The sequence below is a fragment of the Nicotiana tomentosiformis genome, chromosome 12, assembly GCF_000390325.3.
Source record: "Nicotiana tomentosiformis chromosome 12, ASM39032v3, whole genome shotgun sequence".
Taxonomy (NCBI): domain Eukaryota; kingdom Viridiplantae; phylum Streptophyta; class Magnoliopsida; order Solanales; family Solanaceae; genus Nicotiana; species Nicotiana tomentosiformis.
The window spans coordinates 23,472,363-23,491,927 of record NC_090823.1 but is presented as its reverse complement, the minus strand read 5'-3'; the positions used below and the strand labels follow the sequence as shown (position 1 = coordinate 23,491,927).

Genomic DNA, 19,565 nt, shown 5'->3' with positions numbered 1-19,565 from the left:
ATTTGAGTTACTAATATTTATGGACTATACAACTTATTGGAGCATTCAAAAATTATAAGTCCAAACTTGAAATAATACGTTAAAGATAAAATTATGAAAAAATTTAAGAAATATTTATAGACTACACTACATTACTTTTTTTAATTAAAGCAAAACCACACCAATTTTGGTCTGATTTTTCTTTCCAACACCAAATCATAATCGATTTATTTTTTCTCAATTTAACTCGAATTATCAATTTGGTATTGTTTGTCGATTTTCTTTGGACGCCCCTAGCTACGGAGCTTAGCCCGTCACGACTAAAATTGTGAACAAATTTGGTCCGGTATAAAAAAACCCAAAAGGGGAAGAAGAAAGAAAGACAAATACGAATATGGAAAGGAGAGGGAGAAAACCAAGATGTCCTCTAATGTCCTCCAACCACACCCACACACAATATGGGGTTTTATTTAATTTCTTTTTCCTATATTCAGAGCCTCAAAAATATATCTCAATATCCCTTCTGGCTTTCCACATTCTCTCCTTTTTTATCCCTCTTAATAAAACGGACCAATTTTTTCTCTAGCCTCAGCATGTTAATAACAGTGTGTATATATATGGAAAACCTTAAAGATTTAATTTTTTGATGTGGTTATGCGTTTTCTTGAAATTTCTTGGCTGTTTTCATTGGTGGGTATGTGCTACTGAATAGAGATGAAAAGGTCTATAGAGGGTTTCAATCAACTAAATACTGCTGATGAAGTAGCCAAGGCAAAGCTCAAGCAGAAACATCTGTTAAATGAGTTCTTGGAACTGCAAAAGGTTTGCACTTTCTGGATTTTTATAAATAAATTCTAATTAGTTTGACTAGATGATTTCTTTCTATATGCCTAAGCCTAGTGGGCAAAGTGTAGCGGTTGCTCGGTAAAATAGCTGAGATGCGCACAAATTGACTAGGACACCACCATCATAAAAAAAGACTGTCTTTTTGTTTCCACTAGTTCCTTGTTTGTGCTAATTACCATTGTAGACATGTGTAATCTGAGTTTGGCATTTTATTGTTTTGTTTTTGGTTATACTTTTACAGCATGTTTGGATGGTTGTTACTTGTTGTATCGTATTGTTACTTTAAATACGATGTTTGTTTTGATTGTTACTTCAATTTTATTGTATCGTATGGTTAATTCTGTCGTTATGTATTATATAACGCCCGATTTGGTGTGGTCGCGTCGTTACTTTGTCTTTTTCTCTCAATCTCACCCTTGAATTATTGTTAAATAATTATATTTTATCATTTATACTACCTTTTTATATAGTAATTTTACTCTGTATCATAATTTTTCTTTACAATATTGCAAATTTATTCTTCATATTGCTGGTGCGTGATATCATGAAACGACGGCAAACGACACAATTTATTCAAACATTGTATTTATCAAACGATACAGTATAATATAATACAATACGATACGATACATTATAAAATGATTTGTAACAACCATCCAAACAAGCTGTTAAGTGTTGTTCAATGTTTATTGGGATTTATAAAGAATTGCTCTTTTTGGTTTCCTGTGGTTATATACTATATTTTAAGATGAAATTGTGTATTTCAGAATGATATTTTTGGATGTTAATTGTGTGATCATGGTCTGGCAATTCGTGTCTAGGAATTTGTCTCCAAGAAGAGGAAGTTGCAGGCTGCAAAGCAGAGGAGAGATATCATTTTGGGTGAAATCCTGTATGATCATAATTTTCTCTATCTGATAGAATAGTTATTTCCCTTATCTGTGTGTCGTTTTCTTATAGGTGAAGGAAAACAATAACTACTACACCTCAATCGCAAACTGGTTCTGGTGTGCTATATGAATCCTTTATAACCATTCCGTTCTGCTTCGGTCCATTTCATTCTCATACACTATATTTCATCGTTTAGACAAATAAGGGGTTTTCAAAAACTAGATATTCTTTAAGTTTCACACTTATATGCATATACAACAACTAACTTAATCAGTATTGCCTATTGTAGGTAGTACTTTGCTTTTCTCTTAAAATGATGTAATTGACAAAAAAAGAAAAGAAAGAAAGAGTAATACCCTAATATTATACTTGTTAAATTTCAGATTTTTAAAGCTAAGGCGTAGGTATTTGTTGAAAAACCAATCTTCCCATGTTGATAGTGAAAGATGTATTCCACATATGAAAAACTTCGATGCTGAGAGTGAAGTCCCTGCTGAAAAACGATCCAACCGTGCCTACGATGCAGCAATAGAAACGGGTCATCCTGCATTTACGTCGAAGTTCAATTCGGTAACATACTATGGTTAAGATATGTCGAATATTTAAACTTAGAGTTGTTGACAAGAGGGGTTGCTCTGATGGTAAGCAACCTCCACTTCCAACCAAGAGGTTGTGAGTTCGAGTCACCCCAAGAGCAAGGTGGGGAGTTTTTGGAGGGAAAGGATGCCGAGGGTCTATTGGAAATAGCTTCTCTACCTCATGGTAGGGGTAAGGTCTGCGTACACTCTAGGAGATGACAAAGTGCTAGCAGGTAGAAATGTGTTGAGATTGGAGTGTGTGACTGTGTGCCAATATTGATGACAATGGAGTTACTTTAAAGGTCTAAAATTTTGAAACATATTACTTTCAGGAGAGTGATCTTCATAAGATTGTGGATAAGTCATTCTTCATCTCATTGAGTAGTTATTTTTTTATTTTCCTCAGTTTTTCCCTGGGTGAAACAGTTGTACCTGTGGATAATTTATCATATTTTAGTAATTTGCAGTACTATAGTTTGAGGATAGCAACTGTCTGCCATCCGATGGGGTACCTTTGTTTTATATGCAAGAGGCGGATCCAGGATTTTAATTAATGTGATGAACCTCCTTAACCATTACTCTTGAAACATTACTTGTGTCAAAGGGATTTAATAACATGTGAGTATGCATAATTTTTCGTTTGAACTGCTTTGTTCCTTACTAGATCTGCCCATGTTTATATGTATAGATTTTGCAAGGAATTATAAAGCAATAATTCTATTTTAAATGACTGAACGAAAAGCATTTTAAACTGATAAAGGATATATGTTAAAGCGAATGCAATTGTAATCTTGTGTTGCCTAGAATGATATGCTCATAGCCTTCCTTTCCTCTTGTGTGCTTCAAAGCTTTTGCTGCTTTGTTCCTCTATATTTAATTTCACTCTTCTTAAAATTTATTATTTAAGAATGCAAGAAACAAATCATTTATAATTCTTGAAAGCTGTCAGTACCTGCTTTCATATAATGTTCTAAAAAAAAAAACACTTGTTTACATTGAGCTTAAATTTTATCGAAAATAAGGAAGTTAATCGGGGCTAATTTTAAGTTTATATATATATATATATATATATATATATATATATATATATATATATATATATATATATATATATATACACACACACATTAAGCATGAGTTAATAACTTGAAAATAAGGATAACTGCAAACTTAAATGTTTTCAGATCTTGGCGTTTATAAGTTTTTGCAGTTGAGAAGTCAATTTGATCCACTTCACAAACACCTTCAGAAATCCAATTACTGGCAACTGATGACTAATTGCTAGTAAGTGTCTGCGTTAAGTATAAAATTGGTAGCCCCAAATAACAGTAGGTAGCAAACAACTTATTACTGCTATTTACTCCCTCTGTTTTATTTTGTTTGGGTTAATTTTATTATTAGTCCGTTAAAAAAATAATGACATATTTTTATATTTCTCTAGTGAGAATATTTCATAGTCATACAAATACAATGACATGTTTATAACCACAATGTAACGACCCGACCGGTCATTTTGAGCATTTACGTTCCTTTCAACTATTTGAAGTCTTGAATAACTTCCTACGAGATATTATGACTTGTGTGAATTATCGGTTTTGGTTTTAAGGTACTTCGGAGTTAGCTTGGAAGGATGAATTTTCATGTTGGAAGCTTAAGTTGAAATAGTTGACCGGATATTGACTTATGAGTAAACGACCTCGAAATTTAATTTTGATGATTTCAATAGCTCCGTATGGTGATTTCGGACTTAGGAGCGTGTTTGAAAAATTATTTGGAAGTCCGTAGTGGAATTAGGCTTGAAATGTCGAAAATTTAATTTTGGAAAGTTTAACCGGGGGGTTAACTTTTTGATATCGAGGTCGAAATCTGATTCTGGAAATTTAAATAGCTTCGTTATATCATTTATGACTTGTGTGCAAAATTTGAAGTCATTCCGGATTGATTTGATATGTTTCGGCACAAGATATAGAATTTGAAAGTTCAAAGTTCATAGATTTTGATTTGAGGTGCGATTTGTCGTTTTGATGTTGTTTGATATGATTTGAGGCCTCGAGTAGGACCATGTTATGTTATGTAACTTGTTGGTATGTTCGGACGGGGTCCCGAGGGTCTCGGGTGAGTTTCAGATGTTTAACGGATCGAATTTGGATTTGGAGGAGGAGCTGAAGCAGCTGGGTTGCTGGTGTGATCGCACCTGCGCGGAAAAAGACCGCGGGTGCGAAAAAAGTCACCGCGGGTGCGAAAATAGTCATCGCAGGTGCGAAGACCGCGGGCGCGAAGAAATTACCGCTGGTGCGAAGAAATCACCGCGGGTGCGAAAATCCTGGACAGAATGTTAAAAATATAGGGGTTCCGAGTTTTTGCCATTTTTGGGCCTTCAATCACGATTTTTGGGGCGATTTTGAGAGAAAATTCAAGGAAAACTTGAGATAAGTCACTTGTGATCATTTCTACTTGATAATATTGAATTATCATCGAATAATCCGACTAGATTACATGTTTTTGAGGTATAAATCGGGGGTTTGAACTTAGGGATTTGAAAATAAGATTTGAAAATTTGGAGGTCGAGTTGAGGTCGGATTTTAATAAAATTAGTATGGTTAGACTCGTGGTTGAATGAGCTTCCAGATTTTATAACTTTTATCGAATTTTGAGACGTGTGCCCCATAGGTGATTTTTGGGGCGTAATTTCGGATTTTTGAAAAATATTAGTATTTTGATATGTAATTAGTTCCTATAATTTTGTGGGCTGAGTAAAATTAATTGTGACTAGATTCTAGATGTATGGAAGTCGATACGCGCAGAATTGAATTTCTGGAGCATTGCTTAGCTTGCTCGACATTGGATTTTGCTTGTTCGAGGTAAGTAACTCTTCTAATCTTGGAGTTGAGGGTATGAACCCTGAATATATGTATTTAGTGAATTGTTGGGAGGTGACACACATGCTAGGTGACGGGCGTGCACTATAGAAATTGTGACATAATTATTTCTGTGGAATTTTGTAGTTAAATGATCTTGATATTTTTCATGCGTTTTATGAGTTAGAGAAATTAAGCTGAAAAACATATTAAAAAATCATGATTCAGACTATGTGCCAGTATTATTGGGACCCACAGAGGTCATATTACTGTGAATTATTTGTTTTAAATTAAAAATTCATACTCATTCATATTCATTTCATTGCATATCATAACTCAATTTTATGACTCTATTTTAATGCATATAAATATTTAGGGTCGAATGCCCTGTTTTACTGAAATGCCCGAGTGGCTTGAGAGGTTTATGACTGAGTGAGACAGAGGGCCTGATTTGTGAGGATATTTATGGGATCGGGCTGCACGTCGCAGCATGTTTGATATCGGCCGAGGGCCTGATTGTGAGAACGAGGGTGGATCGGGGCTGCCCGCCTGCAGCATACTTTATTATTATAGCACGTGAGTTGTCCGTGCAGATTTTAGCGCTTGGGCTGAAGGAGCCCCTCCGGAGTCTGTACACACCCCTAGTGAGTGCGAGTGCTGAATGACCGGGAGGCATGAGTGATTGTGAGGTATGCCCGAGTGGCAAGAGTGATTATGAGGTATGCCCGAGTGGCACGAGTGACTGTCAGGTTTGACCGAGGGGCTGTATATGAGTGATGTTCTGCCCGAGGGGCTGTTTATGATTTTATCACTGAATTGCATCGCATTGGCATGCACACATGACATACATGCATAGAGATGTATTTTTTCTCATGCTGTACAACATCACATCATTTATGATTTCTCACACATTTTTGACAGATGGGCATAGTGATGCATTTGTTTTACACGGGTTATCCTGAAGGAAAACGAAACATATTATTTATTATTGAGAAGATTTTTGGAGAAATTTATTATTTTCAAACTATTCATATTATTGGCAACTTCGGCAAATGATTAGGGTTTTCACTGATGTATTTGAAAGAAAGAACTACTATATTTTTTTTGAAATCATTATTTGGCTGAGTATTTTATCCCTGAGTTACTTCTGGTATTATTTGCTTTATGTTGTTATGGATTGTTGTGGACTATTGGTTTTGGATCCGACCTTGGTGGAAGCTCGTCACTACTTTCAACCTACGGCTAGGTTTGTTACTTACTCAGTACATGGGGTCGGTTGTACTGATACTACACTTCTGCATATTGCGTGCAGATGTTGGCTGTTGTTGTTGCTGTGCTCGATGGTTGCGGGATCTGAAGATGTACCTGCGTTCCTGTTGTATCTGCCTCTTGTTCAGGGTAGCCTTAGATTTATAAAAGCTCTGTTTATGTATTATTCAAACAGACTATGTATTTATTTTATTTTTGCTTTGTATACTCTATTCTTAGAAGCTCATGATTTGTACTACCAGTTCTTTGGGGAGATGTATTGGTTTTAGATATTTTCTTTTAATTAATTTCATTGGAATTGGATAGTTAGAAATTGGCTTACCTAATGGGTTGGGTTAGGTGCCATCACGACTAGTGGGATTTTGGGTCGTGACAAGGTGGTATCAGAGCCCTAGGTTCATAGGTTCTACAAGTCATGGGCAAGTGTCTAGTAGAGTCTTGCGGATCGGTATGATGACGTCCATACTTATCTTCGAGAGACTACAGGTCATTTAGGATATATACTTCCCATATTTCTTTCCTTATCGTGCGAGATTGATTCAGCTTAAGACAGAACTCTTTGAATTCCTTCCATGTATTCGTATGCGCACATGAGCGCTCGGTATCAGCTGTGCATCGCCGGCTTATGATTCCATGAACGAAGTTCGAGATGAGTATTCTATGTTTTGGTGATGGGCAAGTTTGGAGGAATTGAGGCTAGGTTTAGACCGCAGCTTAAGCTCGGTAGCTTTAGTTGTAACTCGTACAATTGGACTTATATGTCCTGTAATGACCTTACAGTGGAATTTGTGGCTCGATGAGCGGTGGAATGGCGGTGTGATGGGTATGATGTAACCGCGGGATGTGTTAAGAAGATTGGAATATAACGAGAAGTGTTTCCTTGAAATGTAAAGGAAAAGGCCATTGGGTGCTTGATTTTCGATTTGATGTGACAAACAGTCTCGAGTAATGAATGTTTTGAAGGATCTATCACATTGTTAAATTTTAGGACAAACCAAACTCTCATGTCTGGTTAATGAGTTTGGACTCAGATAGACTATGTGATTGCATAGTAATTATGACTGTGAAAGGGTATAACAAGATTCCAGTTTGAGGCTAAGTAGGTGGGTTATCCCCTGCGGAGTAATCTACGTAGGTGTATTCCTTATGATGTGAGTAGAGAGTTACTTTTCTGCCGACGGGGTGTATGGGTTGAGATTTGAATCTGAATCTAGTTGAGAAAGTTGACTTGTGTGTTAAGAGGATGAATACGAGCTTAGCGGATGATTGAGGTATTTTTATGGTTGGCGTTGTATGAACTTGGGAAGAAGTTTAATTGGACTGACTGTGGCATTATGGCAGTAAGGGAGTATTGGTATTGTGATTTATGGAATGTTTTAACCTATGGCTTTGAGCCAAGTGGGAGAGTCTGCTATTGACAATTTGATTTCATGGTTAGGTGTTAAATTTTAATTTTGGTCTGAGGCATACTTGTGGGTTAGCTATGACTTACAGAAGTTGAGATCGAGGATGACTCGAATAAGGAAATTCCTGGTTAAGGATTATATTGCACGTATAAATGAAATTCGCGGGACGAGTGAGTTGTTATTGGTGAATGATGTAGTGCGCACGGAGTATGAATTTGATATGTGGTGTTAAAGTAGAGTTACTTCTTTGAGTGTTGTGGTGCTAATGGGGCACGTGTCTTTTGGCCCATTTGGGCGGTGCAATTGCTCTTTCTAGTGGGTTTGAGAATTATATATAGCAATTGAGAATGTTTCCGGACTTGTGTATGGATAAAATCCGAGATTTGTGTTTGATGGTGCCTGGACTTGGCGACCTGCGTGGCTTGGTCGAGTTAGAGGAATTTAGTTTTAAGGGCTTGATTATGTACAAATGGATTCCAAAGTATTCTTGATGGTTTCTACCGGTGTGGAGAACGTGTTGTGTATTGTGGTTTTCTCCTGGAAAGAAGCAAGAGAAATATTTCTAACTAAAATGGTATGTAAATTATTGGTGACTCAAAGTTGATAATAAGATTTTTGTGCTTTTCACATGATGGCATGATAGATGCGGTGTGTTGTGTGGGATTAAGGTTGGCTTGTGCAAGGTCACGGTTTAGCTTTGAAAGGGAGGTCATAAATTCTTAGAGGGCATGAACAGTTTTCGATGTTTAGATGAATGCTATAACTATTTGGTATTACATGAGTAGAGGGTACATTCCAAAAAAAAGGCGCACTATATTTTGAATTATGGATATTTTATAGGTATTGCAACACTTTCCTGGTTGATCGACTGCTGATTTTAAGACGTTGCTATATGGCACGAAAGAATAGGAGAAATATTCCTCGTAGAATGATCGTGTATGAGCGATGTGTTAGACATTCGGGCGGTGGAGATGGAATCAAATATGGTGATTCGCGTGTTCTATGGATTTGGAGATTGGGAGTTCCCAGGAGCAGATTGTTTCATGGTTGTAGACTGTGAAGTTATGGCCGGAGCTAGCCAGATGATAAAATGTATTATGATTTAGTCATTATGGATTTTCGGAGGGATTTTTATCTATTTGTGGATAACCCGAGTTGATTTGGGGGTCCATAGGCAGGCCCAATTAAGATGTGTATTCTACACCGAGCCGGAATGGTTGGCTCCATACTGCTATTATTGAGGGATGTGTCATTTGGTTGATGTTGAACTTATTCGTGTTCTCAAATGATCTGTGAGTTACTCCTTTATGCTACGAGGAGTTATGATTCATTGGTTATGTGCACATATGGTGCGGTTCTATTTGAGCTTTATAGAGGAATTTGAGTGTGATGAGTATTTGGGTATTGCATGATCGATAGTGTAATGGTTATGTCCTTTCAGGTTTTGTGTGGTATTTTTCTCATTTGCCTCTCCGTCGTTATTAATTTGGAGCAGGGTGGCTCGGGGTATATAATATGAACCTCGTGTTAGAATCGGGTGATGATTCTACGGTGTATGATGACTTTATAGCGTTTCATTGTGGCGGTACTTGTTAATCTGGCGGGGCAGTTCTCTCATTTTAGTCATTTTCCATGACTGGGTACATTTGAATGTTGCGTATTGGTGCACGGATGGCACGGGTTGTGGCTCCAAGTTATATTGGTGCGGTATGTCTGTGGAACAGTTATGTTTAGTAATATAAAGTCATTGGACCTGGAATGGGTACTATCAGGTTTAATTTCGGTATATTTGGGAGTATAATATTGAAAGTCGGCTCAGAAAGTGATTATGGTTCTAGTTGGGGTGAGAGATCTCCATGACTTGTTGATCTGATAAGGGGCTACGAGATTCTGCATGTTTCTTTTATTATCAACAGTGTACGAAGGTGTGGGGATGAGGTTTTGTTCGATATGGGGTTTGATGCTAGTACTTGGTTGGTTTGAAGTAGTAACTGTGATCATGAATGGTGCTATGAGCGGGCGAGTTGTCTAACATTCTGGGTAAATTGTATCCGTGATTATAGTTATGGCTTGATGTAGCTTGTTCAGACTCATACAGGGTGTAAATGTAAGATTCGTGTCTTGAAAAGAAATTCTAAAAGTTCGGAATTGAATTCCAAGGTTTTTGGGCTAAGGTTAAATTAAGGATTTTCAGTTGTATTATGTTGTCAAGCTCATATGGAATAGGGTGACGTGGATTCACCCCCGGGTACGTGCGTGATAAGATGGAATAGTGATTTGGTGGCTTGAAAATAACTCATGGCACGTTCGAGGACGAACGTATATTTAAGTGGGGGAGATTGTAACGACCAGACCGGTCGTTTTGAGCATTTACGCTCCTTTCAACTATTTGAAGTCTTGAATAACTTCCTACGAGGTATTATGACTTGTGTGAATTGTCGGTTTTGATTTTAAGGTACTTCGGAGTTAGCTTGGAAGGATGAATTTTCATATTGGAAGCTTAAGTTGAAATAGTTGACCGGATATTGACTTATGAGTAAACGACCTCAGAATTTAATTTTGATGATTCCAATAGCTCCGTATGGTGATTTCGGACTTAGGAGCGTGTCCGAAAAATTATTTGAAAGTCCGTGGTGAAATTAGGCTTGAAATGCCGAAAATTTAATTTTGGAAAGTTTGACCCGGGGATTGACTTTTTGATATCGAGGTCAAAATCTCATTTCGGAACTTTGAATAGCTTCGTTATGTCATTTATGACTTGTGTGCAAAATTTGAAGTCATTCCGGATTGATTTGATATGTTTCGGCACAAGATATAGAATATGAAAGTTCAAAGTTCATAGACTTTGATTTGAGGTGCGATTCGTCGTTTTGATATTGTTTGATATGATGTGAGGCCTCGAGTAGGTCCATGTTATGTTATGAAACTTGTTGGTATGTTCGGACAGGGTCCCGAGGGCCTCGGGTGAGTTTCGGATGTTTAACGAATCGAATTTGGATTTGGAGGAGGAGCTGAAGCAGCTGGGCTACTGGTGTGATCGCAACAGTGCGAAAAAGACCGCGTGTGCGAAAACAGTCATCGCGGGTACGAAGACCGTGAGTGTGAAGGAATCATCGCGGGTGCGAAAACCGCAGGTGCGAAGAAATCATCGTGGGTACGAAGACCGCATGTGCGAAGAAATCATCGCGGGTGCGAAGACTGCAGGTGCGAAGAAATCACCGCGGGTGCGAAAATCCTGGACAGAATGTTAAAAACATAGGGGTTCCGAGTTTTTGCTATTTTTGGACCTTCACGTACGGCTTTTGGGGCGATGTTTAGAGAGAATTCAAGGGAAACTTGTGGTAAGTTACTTGTAATCATTTCTACTCCATAATATGAATTATTATCGAATAATCCGACTAGATTACATGTTTTTGAGGTGTAAATCAGGGGTTTGAACTTAGAGATTTGAAGATTTGGCGGTCGAGTTGAGGTCGGATTTTGGTAAAATTAGTATGGTTAGACTCGTGGTTGAATGGGCTTCCGGATTTTATAACTTTTATCAGATTCCGAGATGTGGGTCCCACGGATAATTTTTGGGGCGTAATTTTAGAATTTTGGAAAATATTAGTATTTTGATATGAAATTAATTCCTATAATTTTGTGGGCTTAATCAAATTAATTGTGACTAGATTCTAGCTGTTTGGAAGTCGATACGCGCAGAATGGAATTTCTGGAGCACTGCTTAGCTTGCTCGACATTAGATTTTGCTTGTTCGAGGTAAGTAATTCTTATAATCTTGGAGTTGAGGGTATGAACCCTGAATATATGTATTTCATAAATTGTTGGGAGGTGACGTACATGCTAGGTGACAGGCGTGTGGGCGTGCACTATTAAAATTGTGACATAATTGTTTCTATGAAATTTTGTAGTTAAATGATCTTGGCATTTTCCATGCGTTTTATGAGTTAGAGAAATTAAGCTGAAAAACATAATAAAAAAATCATGATTGAGGCTATGTGCCAGTATTATTGGGACCCACAGAGGTCATATTGCTGTGAATTATTTGTTTTAAATTGAAAATTCATACTCATTCATATTCATTTATTGCATATCATAACTCAGTTTTATGACTCTAGTTTGATGCATATAAATATTTTGGGCCAAATGCCCTGTTTTACTGAAATGCCCGAGTGGCTTGAGAGGTTTTTGACTTAGTGAGGCCGAGGGTCTGATTTGTGAGGATATTTATGGGATCGGACTGCACGCCGTAGCATGTTGCATATTTAAGGGATCGGGCTACACGTCGCATCATGTTTGATATTGGCCGAGGGCCTGATTGTGAGGATGAGTGTGGATCGGGGCTGCCCGCCTACAACATACTTTATTATTATAGCACGTGAGTTGTCCGTGCAGATTTTAGCGCTTGGGCTGAAGGAGCCCCTCCGGAGTCTGTACACATCCCAGTGAGCGCAGGTATCTACTGAGTGCGAGTGCCGAGTGACTGAGATGCATGAGTGATTGTGAGGTATGCCCGAGTGACAATAGTGATTGTGAGGTATGCCCGAGTGTCAAGAGTGATTGTGAGGTATGCCCGAGTGGCATGAGTGACTGTGAGGTTTGCCCGAGGGGCTGTATATGAGTGATGTTCTGCCCGAGGGGCTGTTTATGATTTTATCACTGAATTGCATCGCATTGGCATGCACACATGACATACAGGCATAGAGATGTATTTTTTCTCATGTTGTACAACATCACATCATTCATGATTTCTCACACATTTTTGACAGATGGGCATAGTGATGCATTTATTTTACACGGGTTATCCTGAATAAAAATGAAACATATTATTTATTATTGAGAAGATTTTTTGAGAAATTTATTGTTTTCAAACTATTCATATTATTGGCAACTTCGACAAACGATTTGGGTTTTCACTGATGTATTTGAAAGAAAGAACTATTATATTTTTTTGAAATCATTATTTGGCTGAGTATTTTATCCTTGAGTTACTTCTGGTATTATTTGCTTTATGTTGTTATGGATTGTTGTGGACTATTAGTTTTGGACCCGACCTTAATGGAAGCTCGTCACTACTTTCAACCTACGGCTAGGTTTGTTACTTACTCAGTACATGGGGTCGGTTGTACTGATACTACACTTTTACACATTGCGCGGATGTTGGCTGTTGTTGTTGCTGTGCTCGATGGTTGCCGGATCTGAAGATATACACCTGCGTTCCTGTTGTATCTGCCTCTTGTTCAGGGTAGCCTTAGATTTATAAAAGCTCTGTTTATGTATTATTCAAACAGACTATGTATTTATTTTATTTCCACTTTGTATACTCTATTCTGAAGCTCATGATTTGTACTACTAGTTCTTGGGGAGATGTATTGGTTTTAGATATTTTCTTTTAATTAATTTCATTGGAATTGGATATTTAGAAATTGACTTACCTAACGAGTTGGGTTAGGTGCCATCACGACTAGTGAAATTTTGGGTCGTGACACACAAGTTTCAAATTTTATCATATATTTAAAATCAAACGTTTCAAAAGTCTTTCTTTCTTTTATTATACTTTGTGCCAAAGGACATACACAGTGAAATAAAGGGAATATTTATTATCATAGTTTTTGTAGTAAAGGCAAAATAGAAGAAGTCATCTGCTCACTCTCCAGCAACTTTAAAACTCCGACATCAAAATATTCTAACAATTTACTTCTAATTTTTTCTTTTCGTTTTGCATTTAATTATGGGGCCATTTTAACGTACCTAATAGGAGTATTTACCAACTACCTGTATGTTATTAACTAGACAACATTTTTCCACGGTTGAACATTCACTAGTTTAGACGTGAAAGTTGCAAAAGGTGCCAAGTTTATTGGGTTTTATGTATTATCCCTTTAAATATGAGTTATGAACTTGATGTAATATTGTGTCACACATAATAAAAAGAAATCTAACAGATATGAGCTTTGTAATTATCTATTTATTACCAGTGATCATCATGACATGTACATAGAATCTTGAAAATAACACTAAAATGGAAAAAGTGATGTAAAAAGGACAAAAAATTTAATATTTAATTATTTCATTAATCTAAGAAAGTATTAATAACTAACTAAAAATTGCTAGTTTCTGAATTGGAGTAATCTATTGAGGGAAAATTAGAAGATCTAAGTTGACATGATAAGCAAACTAATCTCCTAGCATTAGGGGTGCTTCTCGGGCGGATCGGGCGGATAATTACGCTTAATGGTTCGGCTTAACAGTTATCAGATTATAAATATAGTAATCCGCTAGCCATCCAATAAGACAACAGGCGGATTGGTATCGGATTAACAATTATCGGGCGGCTTATCGGCTAAACCAAATAGAAATATTTTGAACAATCATTCAATCAATATCAAACAGTTTCAAATCAATACCAAATTTTTAATACCATCTAAGATCTAACCAAACGATATTTTTTTAATTGAAGAGTCTTCAAGACTACTCATACTGTCATACACGTATTAACCAAATTTTTAATACCATCAAGACTGCTCATACAGACATACACATATTAATCATTGAGATTTTGATTTTTCGACTTCTCAGTTCCCAGTTCAAGAGAGAGACGAGACTGACGACTTCTCTACCTCTGGTGGCTGCAGTCAATTGAGAATTAAAAAATAGAAGTTAGGGATTTAGCCATTTAGGATTTCAATAGTACTTTATATATATAGGGGTAAAAGTGTAAATATAAAATTTTTTAAGGGGTTAACAGTTTATCCAATAAGAAAATTGAGTAATCTACCCCAAACCGTTAAGCTGTTAATTATAAAATCTCAATCCATTCACCATCCATTACCCCGATAATCCGATATCAATAAGCCAATAAGCCATCGGTTCAGTTCGGTTAACGGTTTCGGTTCGATTTTGAACCGCCCTACCTAGCATACTCTCACAACATAAATAAAGGAGATTTTAATTTGAATAGAAATAAAATGTAACTCGAGTTCCTTCCAAGTCAGAAATAATCATAATATAGTGTTTTGGATTATTGTAAATTCTAAGAAAATTACATATATGTAATTCATTAATAACGTGAAACTAAACATGGAGTAAAAAGATTATTACTGCCTATAAATTAAGCGGATTTTTCTTAGGCTTATTTAATCAATGGCTATGGCTAGGGGTGTACAAACCGAACCGGAAAACCGCACCAAACTGAAAAGTCAAACCAAACCGATTAAAAAACTTGATTAGGTTTGGTATTGAGTAAAACAAATCTGAACCAAACCGATATATAAATATATAATTTTTATGTATATTTTTAAGACTTTTCATAGAATTTTCTGTAAAAAAATGTCTAGAAATATTTGTGATTCTCTTATGGATGTAATATTTAATTAAATATGAAGTGCTCTATTTTTATTAACTTTAACTAATAGGTTGTATGATCACTTTCTTATCAAGTGTCAGTGAAATGCGTCAATCTCTTTGTTCTTTCTGTTTACCCGTAAAATGGTACAGTTGAATTTATACATAGTTTCTAGACAAGTGAATTAATTTGATCCTGAAATAATATAATAATAGAAGAAAAACACAGTACTTAGCCTTGAAATGTAGATGAAATAGCAAAGGTAGCGATTCCGTGAACAAGATTTCCGAACACAGCAATGATGAGATTAAAAAGCAAGAGAGTAAAATTGTATAAAACTTTGTATAAAATATAATATATATTCTTGTTAGAAATTTCGTGTCCTTTATAATGGTAACTAAGCTCACTATTTATAGTTATGCCTAGGGAAAAAGGTCCTAGGATCATGCCCTCTTTTAATGCCAATTATGAGGGTCATTGATGAAGATGTAACGTTGAGCGTAAATGCCAAATTCCTTCAAACGGACCGTCACTCTTAATGCTGTAGAATATTCCTTAGTAAATGCTACCGGACGCAGAGTATTTAATACACTTTTATGAACATTATCTGTCCCGGTGACATGTGCCGTGAGAGCGTTCGGTCCCCAGCCATTCCATCTTAGATTCCACGTGTCCTCCTTTTAGTCAGTCACGTGGCATATCATATTTTATCCTATACAAATAGTCCCCCTGTTTTTCGGTGACATAACTTTGTGTTACCGGAAAATTGGTAGAAATATCCTTTTGGCGGGAATTACTATAATTCCCTCTAAAGGTCGCTGCCAGTTGATTAGACGCATGTCTCTTCGCATTTAATGCCTCGAACACGCGTCATCCCATGATTCAACACAACTTTTTCCTATTATCGAGGTAGTCATGGCCATGAATTTAGCCGCTAAAATTTTACTTATACACAAATTTCTTTTCATTTGCTTTTCACAATTGCTTGAGCTTCTGATTTGCATCATTATTTTTTATCCTTTTTCTAATTCTCTTCAAACACAAACTCTTTACCTTCTTCTTTTCCAATGGCTTCTTCCTCCAAACGTGGTAGTTCTACAAAGAATAAGAACAAAACCGAGGATTCCTTTCCTGCAACAGTGGATTCCATCATCCCAAGAAGGCTTAGTACTTCAAAGGATTTTGAAGAAAAATTTCCTACTGCTAACCCTCGTACATACGTTGTTAATAGGTACCCTTCTTTCATTCGTCCTTCCAGTATTCCTGCTGTGAAGGAGGACTGCTGCAATGAGTTGGAAATTATCATTCCTGATCTATTAGAGCGAGTGACCCTTTCCAAGGAAGGTTTTACATACTTTTTCACGTATCCTTTTACTTTGGGTGCGTTTTCTTTGAGCGAAGAACTAGATTCCGTGATTGCTGAGTATTGCCTTCGCTACCAAGTATGCTTGGCACAGGTAAGTCCTTCAATGTGGAGGACAATCGCCTGCCTCTGACGCTTGTGCCAAGAAACTGGGAAGGAGCTAACCTTAGCTCATGTGATAAATCTCTATTCCCCCAAAATCTTCCGCGGGGGAATGATAAACCTTTGCAAGCGTGCCCAATATACTCTGTTGTCTATCATGGATGATGACAACGACCGTTGGTGGATGGAACGGTTTGTTGCAGTTGCCACTAACGACATGATTCCGACAATGGCTTCATCCTTTCCGGTTGCTTGGAACCGCACTCGTAAGTTATTTATATAATATTCCTCTTACTAGATATTCTTCTATGGCCGTATCATCTCTTCACCCTTCGCATGTTTTAGCAAGTCGATGACTCCCACCGGTGGTGGAAGGTTTGAACTGGTGGGTTCAGAAGATTTTGGATATCACAACGCCCAAAACTAGTTCATAGAAAGAACTAGACCTTAAATACGGGTGAAAAGCCAAAAATCATGGTAAATATAATTTACTTTACTTCCATTTTGTATATGAAGAACTTGGTTGAAAACTTATAACTTTGTTTATGGAATTAGGTCTACCTGCGGGTTTTGTTGCTGTCTCCGGGGAGGACGTTTTGGCTGATCCTGCTGATACAGCGAGGCTGCTTCAGGAAGCACTTACTCGAACAGGTATCTCTGGGCATGTTTGTGCAAATAATTCTTTACGGAGTCCCCGGCCGGAGGATAAACAAACAAAGAGAAGACGCTCTTGTGCGATCGGGGTAAAGAGTAAAAGGACAAATGTTGATGCCCCCAAATCATCTCCAATGGCAATGATGACTGGTCCTCCTTCTGGGTCGGTCATAGACACCGTGATGATTGATGGTTAATGAGGAAGCTGTTGATGAGGGATATTCTTTACATAGAAGGCGACGATCCTCATCATCTCAACAGGATGCTCGATTTGTTGAGATAATTACACCAGCTGAAGACGATGTCTCGGCACTTTGGGGAGAATCTGATTTGGTAGAATATTCCAACTCCCATTTTCGGGCCCCAATTGCTACAACCGGTATTGCGGGGCTGAGTACCAGGTCATTGCCGTCTTTGGTTGGCGAGCATCAAACAACCAGCACTGCATTTGATGCAGCTGCTTCTCACTCTTCAACTTTATCAACACTAGCAACTACTACATCATTTCCATCTTCGTCTACTCTTCCACCAGTGGTTGCTACACCATCTCCATCGGCCACACATGACCATGAAAAAGGTGTTCCTCTTCCACAGTCCCCAGTTCATGGGAACTTGGGACAAAATTATGCCGCTCCTTCTGTATATCCAAAAAGGAGGAGGAACATCACTCTTTCTGTCTCTACCGGGTGCAACCTGCTATCACGGCCGGTGGATCTTGCTAATTACCTGAAGCCTATGGATTTAGAAAAAGACTGGAAAAAGATTCAGATACTCTCGGGAGAGTGTTTGTTGAACAATGCTATGCATAACACCGCAACGGTACGTTCCTTCCTTCCTCTGTTATTTATTCTACTTTGAACGAATGTATTCTAAATTTTACCTCTTCTTATTTTATAGGCCAACTTCTTGCTTCTGAGGGCCTTCAAAAGTTGATTCGTGAGAAGGATAAACTTACTTCTGAATGGGATCAGCTTTTGGCAGAACGGGACCAGGCTAAGGCCCGAGAGCTTAAGTTGGCTGCAAATATTGGACTCCCTGCGCAGTGTGATGCTCCAGGTTCCTCTAATTCCGGTTCCGAATTTTCAAAAACTGAAGAGGGATCGGAAGGCGATGAGGCCGAAGACCCAAACTGGGGAAAGCGTTGAGCCATCGGCGGAACCACTTACTCTTCCCGGCAATGCAGATACTTCTCTTCCTCCTGGTCCTGGAAGCGATGTAGTTTAGCTTTTCCTTTCTTTTCTCATTTTGTACTTGTAACGCTTTGGCCCGTTCTTGTGAATAAAAACATATTTTTTGTTCAAATATCATTTTAGTCTTACTTTCGTTTGAATATACATGCAAGCTTTTAACTTTTGCATTTGCTCAAGCATTCCGCGCATGTTGTTCAATTAACACTTTACTATGTGTAGTCTCGGATTCCTTTTCTTCGAAGCATTTTGGTTTCGAGTATTATCCTTTTTACGTGAGGGTTTTATGAATATTTGCGCAAGTTTGCTTTTGCGTCCTTTTCATATACGGCTTCGGGTGTATTTTTCCCCGATGGCATTTTGGATTCCGGGCATTGATTCTCCTGGAACCAACCCTTTAACGTGAGGATTTTTATAAGAGAGGGCCCTTTTATGTTTACGGTGTTCTTGAAGAGGACGTTTCCTGTTCATTACGACACTAATATTTGAAGTACTTGTTTAACTTTCAAATGACAAAATCAGTTCATCGCTCATCCAAGAAACAAGATAAAAGCAAAAGGATTTCATTTTATTCCTATTTTCAGAAATTACATAAGCATTTTGCTATGCAGAAAAGTAATTGCCATTACTTGTGGCTATATTGTACCCCTTGTTTCTATGGGGCTGGCTGCGCAGTCTTCGGTCTCGATGATGCCTTTTGTTATTTGGTTTTCATTCCTGGTTGACGTGGCAGTCATTGCTGCCTTATCCTCATATCATTCCTCCCAGTGTTTGAATGTGAAGAATGCAAATTGGAACACTGGAAGTCTTGTATCTTCGAAGGTCCCACCAATCAATTGCTAGGTAGTCCTTCACTCGGCAACATATCTTGTGTCCCCTTAGGAATCCATGATATCGAGCGAAAGAATACCAAACAGTCAACTGACAGTTTGTGCCCGCGAACAGTCGGGTAACCTCTGTTTGGTAGCAAACTTAACTTCTCGGTGGGAATTTGCTATCGAACCAAAGATTATCTAATCGTCCCCGAGTAGGAGCTTGTTCATTTGCCTTGCAGTCAAAGGTCTTAATGCTGCTATCTTGGAAGTTC

The 19,565-nt window shown here is 37.7% G+C and overlaps 1 protein-coding gene across 2 annotated transcripts; it reads left to right on the top strand.

Moving 5' to 3' along the window:
• The first annotated feature begins 356 nt into the window (after nucleotides 1–356).
• LOC104121390 (uncharacterized) lies at nucleotides 357–6,703 on the top strand. Of its 2 annotated transcripts, none has more exons than XM_070191983.1 (3): nucleotides 357–801; nucleotides 1,647–1,717; nucleotides 6,465–6,703. In XM_070191983.1, exons 1-3 carry the CDS (start codon nucleotides 694–696, stop codon nucleotides 6,688–6,690), a joined length of 405 nt encoding a protein of 134 aa, XP_070048084.1. In that variant the 5' UTR covers nucleotides 357–693; the 3' UTR covers nucleotides 6,691–6,703. The 2 variants fall into 2 exon arrangements, with proteins under 2 accessions (XP_070048084.1, XP_009631674.1); XM_009633379.4 differs by lacking the exon at nucleotides 6,465–6,703 and adding an exon at nucleotides 2,100–2,883 and having other exon boundaries at nucleotides 364–801.
• The last annotated feature ends 12,862 nt before the right edge of the window (nucleotides 6,704–19,565 follow it).